Source organism: Sander lucioperca, chromosome 12 (assembly GCF_008315115.2).
Source record: "Sander lucioperca isolate FBNREF2018 chromosome 12, SLUC_FBN_1.2, whole genome shotgun sequence".
In the NCBI taxonomy this organism is placed as follows: domain Eukaryota; kingdom Metazoa; phylum Chordata; class Actinopteri; order Perciformes; family Percidae; genus Sander; species Sander lucioperca.
Window position 1 is genome coordinate 12,250,603 of NC_050184.1, and position 14,183 is coordinate 12,264,785.

General features: G+C 40.4%; 1 protein-coding gene across 1 annotated transcript in view; it reads right to left on the bottom strand.

Moving 5' to 3' along the window:
- Positions 1–824: 824 nt before the first annotated feature.
- Positions 825–14,183, bottom strand: part of tmem240a (transmembrane protein 240a) — a 14,664-nt gene continuing 1,305 nt past the window's right edge. The window contains exons 2-4 of the mRNA XM_031286742.2: positions 14,176–14,183; positions 10,142–10,350; positions 825–2,107 (exon numbers count right to left, since the gene is read on the bottom strand). The exon at positions 14,176–14,183 is cut by the window's right edge and continues 99 nt beyond it. Of these exons, the coding sequence (XP_031142602.1) occupies positions 1,953–2,107; positions 10,142–10,350; positions 14,176–14,183 (372 nt within the window). The 3' untranslated portion in view covers positions 825–1,952. The remainder of the gene's footprint in view (positions 2,108–10,141; positions 10,351–14,175) is intronic.

Below are 14,183 nucleotides of genomic sequence, written 5' to 3' on the forward strand. Positions count from 1 at the left end.
CATGGTGTTTGAGATCCAGGCGGGTGTGTGACCTTTCTCGCACATGAAGAATAAAAAAACAAAGCAAAGAAAATGCACCATCGATGCAGTTTATATTAGATCTAAATTATTAGTCGACTAATCAATTACTCGACAGCATTGAGAGATAATTAACAACGATTTTGGTAATGAATTAATAGTTAGAAGTCATTTTTGTAACGTTCACTGGTTCCAGCTTCTCAGATGTGAGGATTATTTGTTATTTCTTAGTTTTGTAACCTGTGGCTCTGAGGCCGCTGGTCACTGTACAAACAAGTTAAAGATGTCAACTCAGGCTCTAGAAAATTGTAATGCACATTTTATAGATCAGACAATGACTATAAAAGATACTTCAGTGATGAATCAATAATGAAAATAATTATTAATTTCAGCTGTGGCTTATATTTTTTTGAAAGAATAATGGACATCATGAACACCTATGGTAGGTAATATTTGGTACTGTCCATGCAGATTGAAGAGTTATATATGCTATAGAATACCCAACCAAGGTGAACGTACTTTTAAATGCCCTCACTTTCACTGGAATGTGTCATAATGTGCCAGTGGATAAATGGAGGGCTTTTCTCAGTTACATCAGCATGTCATTGGCATTGTTAGTCATTTCAGAAGTATTGTTAGTCAGTGCTCATGGAATTTCTATTAGAATAATAAGCCAAACTGAAGTAGTCTGCAGGACCTCTCTGTATAATCTGTCTGTTGTTGCTGCTCTAAAATAACCTCTCGCTATGAAAATGTGTTCTCATCTTCGCTCATATGATCGGAGTGACACAATCAAACATCAGAGGTCACTGTTGTGCTTCAATGGCACTTTTAATAAAACAGACATTTCATCCTCACAACAGCAATGTCTGGACACAGAGGACGAGGGGGGGGCTGGGTGAGGGTTCCCTCTGCTGATAGGCTGGTTGCTCCTGATAAGTGAGAGGCAATTGGATAAAGAAAATTGAACTGTGCTGTTGAGCACAGTGTGGAGAAGATGGAGGGGTGTGGGTATTGAACTCATCTTGGCTGGCATTTATTTCTCCCGTGTCTACTAAAGAATGAGAATATAGCAAAGAGAACCCGGACCACAACCGTACACGCTCCCCTCCCCCTCACATATTTACAGGAAAAATTAATACATTCAGGTAATTCACTAAGTAACAAAGCTAATTAATCTGTGTTTTTAGCAGAAATCACATGGTTTCACATCCAGTTTCAAACACTCATCTTCCTGTTCCATTCCTATAATCTTTAACCACACAGTCCATCATTGGGTTTTCTATTGATAAACGACTCACACAAAAATCCCCCCACGCATCCCCTTTTAAAGACTGTTAAATCCCACTTGCCTGTATTTATAACTATTTACAGAAGCAGCAATCTAACATCACAAAAACCCACCCACCCACCAGTCTCATTCGCCCCTCCCCGCGCCATTAAAGTCCCACTTCCACCCAATAGAGAAAAAAAAAATCCTGACACCCTTCTCATCCCGTTCCATACGCTGCCCACATCTTACCCTGTTCTAAAAGAGCATGCCAAGTTTAACAATGAACACAGAAAATGTCTCTATACAGAAAAAACACCCTTAAAAATGTTTTTTTTTTTCCTTCCTCCTCCCTCAATGGTGGACATGGACATAAGACAAGATTTCAGTGGCAACAAATAATCGTCATCTTGCTCAATTTTGGGATTTTTTTTTTTAGTGTTGACTGGGGCCGGGTTTAGTCATAAGAAAGTCCTGTCATGGGGGTTTAAGGGGGCCATGTTATGATCAGTGGGAGGGCAGTTTTCCAGGGTCTCTGAGGCAACAGTTGGCCAAGGGGTAGTTTGGGAAGGGGGGTGAGGGGTTTTGTAGAGGAAAAGGGGTTTTACAGGATTGGGGGGGGGGGTCCTAGGTTTTTTTTATTTTTTTATTTTGTGTTTTAGAGTCAGAGGTGACGGGGACTAGGGTGGCCGTTGTGGTAGAGCTTCTGCTTGATGTGGACCATGTTGCCGCTGGAGTCTTCCAGCTGTCTGAGCTGGGCTCGGCGACGGAGGTCTCGAAGGTTGCAGAACTGGGGCAGCCATGACCAGGATGGGGTATCTGGAGGAAGGAGATGAGAGGCAACAGGACAGTCAGAGGATGCAGGTATAAATGTGTGTGACCGATTTTGGCATTTTCTTAAATACTAGATATGCGCTGGTCTGTATCCACCTCTGATGGATGCAATAACCCAATGGTGGATATGCCTCTTGAATTGGTCATCTATTGGAAGTTGCTACCATGAGTTTTTTTTAGATTTTGATTCTTTAAAATAAGAATGGAATTACAGGGTAACACAATTGGTACCATCAAAGTTGCATGCGCTTATATGGCAAGAAATACAACATCCATGAGCATAAAGAAAAAAATATACTCCTAAAAAAATCTTAAATTACAAATAAAGCAGGAATGAAACCTATAGTATATTTATTTACTGCATTATAAAGTGCTTTCAGATTCACATTTTTTAGACAATTGAGATAAAGAGTCAGCTCTGTAGCCAGGATTTTAGAAATACTAAATAATGAAGTTTTGTTAAAGAAATTTTAAATGAGATTTGTTAAAGAAAGTTGTATATTGTATATACATGTATATTATACAATGTCAATTTATTATTTTATTAATCCATTAAGGCAGCTGATGCCACAGTTATCTTTAAACCACATCACACACAAAAAAGATGATACTGTATAAGAACATATACTTTAAAAGGATCTAGCATACTGCATATGGCCCTGAACAATGTGTACCAAAGTGAGTCTAAGCGCTTATTTTTTGGCCCTTTGCCTTTATTTGACAGGTGACAGAGACAGATGGGAAACATGAAGTGTAAGGGGGGGTGACATAAAGGTCTCTCCCTGAATTAAACTGGGGAAGTTACGATTACATAAATAGGTCATGGCGTTTGAAACACACAAAAACATGAACACATGCCAATATTTCAATGACAAACAGACAAACTATAAACTGGCAAGAGACTGAACTGCCAGAAAGTGGAACACTTCAGAGTTCAAATTTCTGCAGGAAAAGAAGTAACGCAGTAATGCAACAGAGAGTTTTGCGAGTCTCGATATTTTGTCATAATCACAACATGTCACAATATTGATTACTCCCTTCTCTGCTCTCCTACTTCACTCCTACTCAAAAGTATACATGATAAAGTGTAACGACTGTGTATGTTGTTTACTGTTAGCAACATTGTCTTACTTTTGTAGTTGTGCAGACATGAGCAAAAACAACTGAATGCAGGCTTTTGAAGACAACTCAGCTAGATGACACACTCATTAGATAAGACACACAATAGTGCAAAATCCTTCTTAGCCTGGTTTTCAGCCTCTAAATCCAGTTAGACGCAGACAAGACACATCAACAACCAGCAACACAGAGGACTGATCTCTGTGCTGCGGGTCCAAGCGCTTCTTTCACACAAATTTTCTCCTGAAAAAAAATGGATACTGGCTTGTCATTTTGTCCATCTCTGACATACAGTAATGCCATTGTTTGTCATTGCCATGCACAGTTTCAGCCTATAACCTGACAAGAATACAATTCTGAGCGAAATGTTGAATTTGTATTTTAATAGTCAAATTTTAAACTGAGCCCAAAAATATCTTCCATACAACATTAATACACAAACTGACCCAGAATCTGATGTGCTAAGCTTTAAATGTGAGTTCCACACAGACCTCAGAATGAAAAAGCTCATGTTTAATATGTCTTTTAGCCACCGGCTTCATCATAGCTGGAAACACTTTTAATTCTGGGAAGTAAGGTTGAGCTTTTTACAGTAAGGGCAGAGTGACACAGATGAGATTATCGATTGGAACACTGAAATATTGGATGAGAACGGTAAATAACATCAATCTCTTCAAGTGCACCGGGGTGTTGCCCTTGATTATTTTATTTTTTTAACATTTGTGTTTGGGCCATTGAACATGTGACTGCATCCTGGCATTATTTCTCTTCAGTCACAAGGATTTTACAGGTGAGATTAAAGGCTGAATTGTCAAGTGTATCTATCTGTCTTTGACCAGTTAGCAGCCACCATGCTGTACATACAGGATACACAGGCCGGCCATGAAAGTGACCGTATGGAGACAAAGTGGGATTTCATGAATGTGAGGTGTATAACATTTAGAGAGGAATGGCAGAGTAGACATTCGTACTTGTCGGGTTATAAACTGGAGCCAGGGAGGTCCACAGAGACAGCAGAGAGAGAGAGGAGGGGAGAGCCCCAAACCCAGTAGCAAATGGCCCTGCTAGAGGATGAGCAAGAGGAGGGGTGGTGCTGGTGGTGGGGTTGGGGAAGAGGGGAAGAGGTGTTGGGTGGAAGGGAGGTGAGGAAGGAGGGAGAAATAGTGAGTTATTTATAGCTGTGAATGGGTATGCTGTCCACAAGGACTGCTGTGAAGGGTATCCAAAGGAAAAGGGGCAACAAAGACAGGTTTCTCTCATTTGAATAAAATGATGGGATGGAGACAGGAGAAATGGTAATGCAAGGCAGAAAATGGGAGGCAAGGGCACAATTGTTATGTTTTTTTAGAGGAGAGGGAAGGGAGAGGGGGGTTAATGCTGAATGCCAAGTCATCATTTTCTCAATTTTTGTGTCTGCTTTTACTTATTTCTTTGCAAGAGAGACTCAGACACTCTGGTATCAGATATTCACAGCGCATCAATGATAAGAAGAAAAAACAGTAATTCCAGCAGGAAGCATTGTAAAGGAAATGGCCAGGAGTAGATTCAATAAGTGAAGAGGGAGGAGCAAGAGATGGAATTAGGAGGGGGGGAAAGCAATGGGAATCAATGTGCATCTCAATGTAGTGTGTGTGTGTGTGTGTGTGTGTGTGTGTGTGTGTATGCGTGTGTGTTTCTCACTTGCCATTCCAGCTGCTCTCTCTCATTCTATTTATAGCTCTGGAAGAGAGAGTGTGTGCATGTGTGTGCATGTGTGTGTGTGTGTGTGTGTGTGTGTGTGTGTGTGTAAGTGGGGGTGGGGATGTGACAGCATCTCCATCCTGCATCCTCACACACACACACACACACACACACACACACACACACACACACACACACACACACACACACACACACACACACACACGCACACACACCCTTCCCCGCTCTGTCAGCCTCACCTTCACTCCTCATCTTGGGTAGGCTAAACGAGTCTGACCTAGCAACAACGTCACAATCAACACCACATACACACACACACACACACACACGCACACACACACACACACACACACACACACACACACACACACACACACACACACACACACACAGAAGAAAGGGGCATTCCCTCCCAGTACAAAAGAAGAAGCCTGTATCGCCCACTCTAACTGCTGCTAATGAATATGGATGCTCCCTCCTCTCTGGGTGTTTTTTTATGATGATGTATTGTACACTGTTGTACTAATGCACTGGAGAAAACAGCATTGTCTGACTCGCTGCTGCAAAACCTTCCACACCTCTGAACAAAAGCAGCAGCCTGCAACTGTCAAAGCTTGTACAATTCAAGTCCCATGTTTATTGTAGCAGCTAATAAAAACACTGGAAAACCCATATCCTAAAAACTTATATGAGTAATAACTAAAATAATAACTTTTAGTTTTAACATTGCTTGATACTTTCCCATCCTGTCTGAGGAGCTTATCCATGACGCTCCAAATATCCAGGTCACATATCACCTACTTTAGTATCCTTAAAACTGAGGATCCAGGCCACCTCCACAATTCAGGCCTGCCCTGACGCTGAGCGCAGCAGACAGAATATTCAACCTTAAAATCTCGTTTTTAAAAGCCTTGTTGCAATATTCAGTATCTTTAAATTTAGCTTATTTGTGCCAAAAGAAATGCTACAAACTTTGTTAGTGTTTCCCCCTAGAGTTTGATCCTGGCTGGGTGGAAAAGCCTCTGAAATCGCCATGACCGTGAGAAACTAAAACACTGTAATCCAGGATGCTAATACTCAGCTCATCGGTGAACATCTTACCAGTGCACAGAAATGAATCCTCTGCGTTGTCTTTTCAGCAAAGCGCCAGACTATGAGGGATTTCATGCTGCCATGTCATGATTTCACATGTGTCTAATAGCTGCTTAGCTTTAGCATCACTGAAAGCCTTTTTATTTCTACGTTTGTGTCTGCACAACCACATGAACTGTACACCCCATGTTCTGTCTCATTAAATCTGACACATTCCTTTTTTTTTTTTACAAAAGTTACATGCATCCTTCATCTGTCAGGAGGAGATAGAAAGATAAATGAAACAGATATTTCAGAGAAGGAGTACTGACAGGAGACGGACAAATAGATAGTAACAATCACACTCAGTTGGATTTAAACACACTGTATGTGGGAATGTAGCTTTCACTACAGCACAGCAGATGGTGGGAGTGAAGTCATTTCTCAATCTCTCGAGCCTGGTTTCCACCAGTCTTGGGAACTGCTGTATGTGTATTCATATATGTATTGTATTGGTTATCACACAAAAAGCAATGCTTGTTACAAAGAACAGTTTGGCCACATTTTCTTAACAGACAACACATGTTCAGCAAGTACTGCCCATTAATTTGTTATCTTCAGTGTAATGTGAATTGAGAGACTGTGCACTTATACAAATCTACACACCTTATTCCTTATCCTATTCTGCAAACCCAATGAATTACACAATATGTATAGTAGCTGTATAGTATTGCTATTATTATCTTCTTATTCTCACGCTGCAACTGCATGTCTTTGGACTAAAGCAGGAAAACCATGCAAACATGCCGAGAGCATACATGTACTGTAACATCATACAGAAAGTTACAGGACCAGAGTTTAAACAAGGACCCTCTTGCTAAGATGTGACAGTGCTTACCACCGAACCACTGTGCAGTCATTATGGTCTTAATGACTGAGCTTGACATGGAGACATTTCTGGAACATACAGCTACTCTCGAGTCAAAAGTAATATCATAAGTTGAGTTGAAAGCCCTGCACACCCATAATTAACCCGCACTGGTTATTTTAGGCAGATTAGGCCTCTTTACAGGATTTCACAGAGTGAATTGCTGTTAGCTTTTATTGAGTGGGACAAATACACTTTATCACTGGGTGCGCTACGAAACTTGATCGGCACATTGCTTGTTTGTGCTGGTCTGGTATGGGTTCAATAAGGCATGCAAATGGCACATGCTGCCTTGAATCGTCAGTTCTGTATGCCAAGAAAACAAAATACCATGTGTACCAACAGTATCGTAAACAATACAGACAAATGGCATATTTTTTAAATTTACTTGTCTTGGCTTAATTCAAGTGGAAAATATGCTGTACTGTCTCTGCCAACACTAAAAAACTGTAAAAAGATGAATGCAATGTATTATACCTGTTGCCTCATAGGCAGCTTGCACTCCAATTAAGTAGGTTTTTCCAGCCTACATAGTATAACAAACATGTACATCTTTCTGACCAAAAGCAAGGGCCGTGTTTTCTGTCAGCATGAATGGTTTCTGTCAGCATGAATGGATAAACATGTCATTGTGGCTCAACAACCTGCTCCCAATCTTCAATGCAGGTTTTGTGTAAAATTACCAAAATTGATTGAGGATTGCTTTAGGATTATTAAAGGAAGAGTTTGATATTTTGGGAAATGTGCTTATTTATTTTTTTCCTGAAAGATACACATGTATCACTCTTAGGTCTTTGTGTATGGAGCTAGAGCCAGCAAGTATTGAGGTTGATAAGCTCCAATCTCTTGGTGGTGTCCCCCAAGGGTCTATCTTGGGTCCCTGATTATTCTCTTTTAATATGCTCTCCTTGGTGTATATCATAGCTGACATGCTGTTTTAAAATCTAAGAAAGCCTTGTATAGATGTATCTTGCATTATGTCATGTCTCTCTCATAATAAGCACTGAATTTCCAAACATTTTTGAAAAAGTTAAAAGACTCAAAGTCAGAGATCCTAAAAATGTCCCCTGCTGGTCCCTGTACTAGTGCTATTAATTATGGTATGTGTAATCTGGTCACCCTGTCAACAAACATGAAGCCAGAAGCCCATAATCTCAGGTCTGTTTTAAGAAACTCAAATGGTGTAATTGTGTTTTATTTAACTAGGGCACATCACTAAGATGTTTTTTGACTTTCATTTGCAGCCCTGGAGAAGGTCATTCATGCTTGTGTCTCCTCCAGGCTTGATTGTTGTGACGCACTTGTGGTCTTCGCAGGAGAAATATCAACATACTACAGTTAATTCCGAACACTGCTCCCAGGTTAATTGCGCTCTTCAAGATAAATGACCACATTACTTAAATCCTTGTCTTCCTTTAAAGACTACCTGTCAATTGTAGAATTGATTTTAAGGTTTTAAGTCAGCTTATTTGTGTGATTTGTTAACAGTCCACAGTGAGCCTGATTGCTGCTTGAGATCCTCTTTATGGGCCCTTCTAGTGATTCCCAAGTCTCTCCTCACCACCATGGGAGACCAATGTTTACTGTCAGCTGTGGAAGTCCATGCCCAAAGTTAGTGTCCTTTTTAAAATCCTCATTCTCCTATCTTTTAGTTATTATATTATTTAATAATTTCAGTCTTTTAATACATTTCCATCATCTATAGTGTTATCATTACATTTACACTGTAAATTAGCCTAGTTTTGTAATTTTTTTTGTAATTTCTTTATTTTTAAAGTGCTGTATAAAAGTTTATTCTTTATTATTAACATACACTCATGCTTAAATGCTTCTTCTTTTGGCTGCTAAGGGTAGCTGATCATCTGTTTCTAGTTGTATCTAGTAAGTATGGAAATCAGATTTTTACCCTTTTTGATGCAACCCTCCCCATTTACATTTACAACGCCTGGGGGATACATCTTTTTGGGAAATATGTTTTGGTGGTGGGAGGAAACCAGAGGGAACCCACGCTAACACAGAACACAGGAAGCCCATGCCCGGACCAGGGATCTACCCTGGACCTTCTTGCTGTGAGGCTAACCACTGAGCCACATGCCACACATAGCCTACTCATGTGTGCTAGCTACACTTCCAAATTTCAAACATTACTAGCCCACAACCAACAAAAAAATGGATGTTATCTTGAAATGCCATAATCACAAATATGAATTGAGGGAATTGCCATTTTGCTAGTTAGCTAACTTGTACCCTGCAAAGCTGTTTTTTGGTATTCCCATTGAGTTTTAACTCAATGAAACGTTAATTGGGGGTTCCATCATCTTCATTATTTCAACTCCTTTAAATACTCTGTTTCACTTGACTACATTGTTTTGCTATTTTGCTCATGCAGTGTCCCCAATGAGATCATTAAAGGTTGAATTTAATCCAAACCTTTGCTGAAAACGGATTCACCCAAACATGCTGAGAAGTGATTTTGTTCAACATCAGCTGCTAAAGACGTCAACTATTCTGTTTGGTTCAATACTAACACAACATTTTAGCTAACAGGCTAATATGGAAAGACTTGCTAGAGCATAGCAATATGGTGCAGTGATTACACTACTGTATGCCATAAAAATCAATTTAAGAATAGATAGAAGATATATTAAGGTAAATATCTTCAGGGAATGTAATGCGAATCAGCTGTTTGTGAGAGAAGACAGCAATTTAAATTTAGTTTTTACCTCAACTGATAGCATTCGCCTAAATCATTGCACAGTTGGAAGGTTTAGCTGTGATTTTCCAAGAGGTCGCAGTTAACTGAGAAAAAACCCAGTGTGGAGAGCCAAAAATGGACCAAGCAATGGGGGGAAGGTCATTTACCAGAGCTCCAACTGTTGTACTGGCAAACGCTTGCACATGCACATATATGGTGGATAGATACAGATATATATATTTCTGCATACAAGCATTTTACTACTGTACCACAAATTCTGCTTTGAATCAAAGACACCTATTTCACCTGTCAACATATTTGAGTTTCTGTACCTGTGAACATGCTGTGAAATGTCATTTCATGTATCGAGCAGTGCAGTCACACCTCAGCATACACAAACAAAATGAATAGAGAAACATTTTTATTCCACTTTAGGGATTGCTGAGCTCTTTTTTGAGTTGTGCTTATGTGTATTCTAGCAGACCAGCACACAATGTTTACTTACCATAGTAACGGCTTGCCTTCCAGGCCCTGACGGCACAGTGTAGGACTCCGTCCAGCCACAGCAGCAGCCAGCTGATGCAGAAGCCCAGCAGCAGCCCCAGCATCAAGTCCATCTCCTGCTTGGTCACACTGTCACTCACAAAGTAGTTCTCTGATGAGTCCACCAAGGAATGGTCCCCATCATATGGGATTACATAGTGGACATGATGCCTGGGGGGGAGGACAGACAGGGCAAGGTGATGGAACTGTTCGATATAAACCAACATAGATACAAATAATAATTTCTTAGCCATCTTAAAGACATACAGATGCGTGACAATTTAAAAAGAAAAACCAACATAAAGTGAACTGTTGGGCTTCGACGGGCCTCCAAAAAAGCTTCAATGCTAATTGACATATATTCTATGGCGCTCTACTGGAGCGATTAACCCTATTCGTTCAATAGATATTCCCTTATTTGTGCTTTGATGATGATGGTGGAGAGCGCTGTGTAACCTAACACATCGCTCCAAAATCTCCCCATGGGTGTTCAGTTGGGTTGAGATCTGGTTACTGTGAAGGCCATAGTGGATAACTAGTGATGTTATGTTTGCGAACGATCCGATTCTTTTCAGCATAACTTTATTTCCATATAAAACTATGCTAGATCCAAACAGGTTCTTACTAGATAGTCTCTTTAAATTTGTTCCAAGTAGGAGAGACATGAAAGAATTTAAACCAATTTTAATTCAACAAATCCACATTGAGTGTGATTGCTACTAACCAGGTATGTTCACATCTCACAGGAGATGAAAGAGGTGAAAATATGGAAGTGGTTATGCTGATAAAATGCAGATTTAAAGACAACTGCTTTTGTCGTGGATCAGTGAATACACCGCTCTGTTGCATTACTGCTAAGGGAAAACATGCATGATAACACAACATATATATCTCTGCACATCAACTGTTGCAGCAGCTGCTGATAAATAACCATCCAGTCCCTCACATTCACTTTGCCACATTGTCCAGCATTGACTCCGCTCCATTGTAAAACAGATACATCCGCTTGCTATGAAAGTCTTACTGTACTGGTATTGCCCGCCCTCCTGAGAGGGGATGAAGGCTTTTTCCAATTTAATAACACAGGCAGTTGTCTGACAAACACTGTAAGGGAACACAGTGGGAGCTGAGAGATGTAACTGCTGGGAGGGAGTACAGATATACACTTCTGCGCGCACACTTTGGGACGTTACATTAGGATGTAACAGGTTTGGACTGATGCAGGTTTTTAATGCCATTAAGACATAATAGAGTATTCTAGCAATTTTCTATTACACGTCTGCAAATTTGAAGAACATGCAAGAGATAGATTTTAAAAAAGATTAGTGAGAATTGAAGCAGCAGAGACTGAGATGCCCTGACTTAGTCTCGAGTAACCTCCAAAAACACTGGATTCTACATTTCCAGTAATGCTACCCAACAGAGTTTTTGTTAGATGCTCCCTGCCTGGTAAATGCCCCAGTTTTTAACGCAGGTGTTGTACATATTTAAATAAATGTCTTCTTTGCTTATCTCTCACTGACATAACACCTTGTTAACGAAAGCTGCTGGGCTTAACACTATGATGCACTGGAAGTTTTACTGATCTTTCCACCTTTTCTGGTGTAAATTGAGGAAGAAGTGAGTATCGTAAGCTGCTATGGACAAAGAAAAATCTCCACCTACAGGAATGCAACTTCATTAACTGAAAATCCACCTGTGCAGTTTGATTGACAGATGTTCCAAGTGCAATGCAGAAACACCACTTAGCACAACAGCACTTAGTCCTGAATATATATCGAGAAAAAAACAGATCTTAAGTATCTTACTGAAGAGGTATTATGGCCACATGGGGGATCGAACCCCCTGTTGGACCTCGATGCCATGCAGCCACCGAGGTCCATTAACGCCAAAACATCAAAAAAGCTAAACTACATCTAAATAGATAAGCCAACATCTTCCTCCAGGTTTGTTTCTGTTCCCTGAAGGAGGTTTTTTTCCCAGGTGTCTGTAAATAAAGTAAAGGATTATTTTATGCTGCCTGTATACCTTTACACTGACTTTAAGTCCTGTTCACCTGCACCCTGCAAATCATTGTGTATGTGCCTTCTTTAGTATAAAAATGAAAACTATTCAGATTTGCTGTAAGATTCAGGATGAAAATGCCACAATGACAGCATTTAGATCATTTGAGGACAACTATCCTGCAGGCTCTCACAACAGCATGACACCAATCAGCAGGGTGCACCCAGCAAATACACACAGCCCACTCCCAAATCTCTTCCCTGCCACAGAGGCAGCTGTCGTAGGCCAGGCTTTGGCCCCCGTCAGAGAAGATACAACTACATCCAAATCAGAGCACAGAGGCTGCAAAATAAAATGACACTGGCTGTATCCTCAGGCCTGATAAGGTGAGTGTTGTGGGCGTCACGACACCTCCACGTCTAACAGCTAGGAGGGCAGGCATGTGAAACACAAGCACAGGTCTGTTCTATTCATCCCGCTCTTTCTGCCGTTCATGTGAAAAACAGATGAGTGACTCTCATTCAGATGTGTTTAAAAGACACTGTGTGAGTAACCTGAAAACTAACAGGAGGGGAATAGGTTTGACTGTGCATACTGTCCAGTGGTTTACTATTTTATCAGTGCCTGTGCATTGCTAAATACTTGTACTGGAGAGAAAACATATATCATTTTTGGTATTATTGACATAGGAAACATTGCTTAATGCTGGGGATACTACTTTATTTTCTACAAAACCCTGCTTGCATTTATAACCGGGCCCCTTTATGGCAAGGATGACATTATTGCCAAAATATACAAAATAAGACAGTCAGGGATGCATCATCTAATCACAAATCATGTCTCCAAATGTATTTTTTTGTCTTGATCAGTCCATATCAAATCACATCACATCTGTCAGTGTGTGCAAGAGGGGCTTCCAAACTTTGACTTAGATTATCTCTCTCTGACAAGCATAATCTAATAAACTCCTGATGATGAACCCTTTGTGAATTTGCAGGCTTAAAAAAACATTAACTGTCCTTTTAATGCTGCAAATGAACTGCTACATCAACCCCCTCACTGCAGTATGCACAGTATACACTGCTGTTTTGTTTTAATGTGCATCTGTTCAGCTTGCACCAACATGAATGGTGACATTTCCCTTCCTAAAACAGTCATCTGTCCTCATGGATGTAGCTATAGGTTGCCTGCAGGACATTGGTCAATCAGGATTGAATATCTAAGGACAATATAGGTGTGGATCTAATGGATAAAAGGACTCTTACTTTCAATTTTGCTCCAACACTGTTGCCATACCCTAGGGCACTGTAGACTTAAAACCAGAAAAAAACATAAATACAGAGGCCCACTTGTGCTCTCTACTCATCCACACAGCCATGCTTACTGTTGATGAAAAATGGATAATACTGCTGATTAAATCAGGATTCAATTATTAATGAGTGTCTTGCTGCTGTTTTCCCCCACTTTTAAACCTGCTCTGACTGAGAAAGCACACAGCCAGTACCCTCAGCCCCATAGCACTTCCTAAGCCATAAGCACTTCACTTCAGCACTCATATGTTCATTATTGGCCCAGCAGGTTTATATTCTCGCCGACACCGTGTAGGCCTGTGTGAATCGCACAGCGCACTTGATGCTCCGATTGTTTTTGAACGGCCTTATATTGCTCATAGTTCATTACCTATTTATGGTTCCGACACACACCTTCGTATATGCAGCAAAGCCGAAATCTTCGCAGCCGATACATAAATAAATTTTAAAAAAAAACACCGCGACCAAACGTGTCATCGGGCTATCTGCTAAGGGTGAATAATAAAACGTCTATAAAAACACCAGTCGCTATGTAAACGCTGATATCAGCTCGGCTTTGCGGGGCTTCACCGCCAGAAATCTTCGAGGCCTCTTTAACAATTAAGAATTGACGGGTAAAAAAAAAAAGAAGCACACACCACCATGTATATCCCAAATATTGTACGAGGATGATGGCATTTACCTTCCACA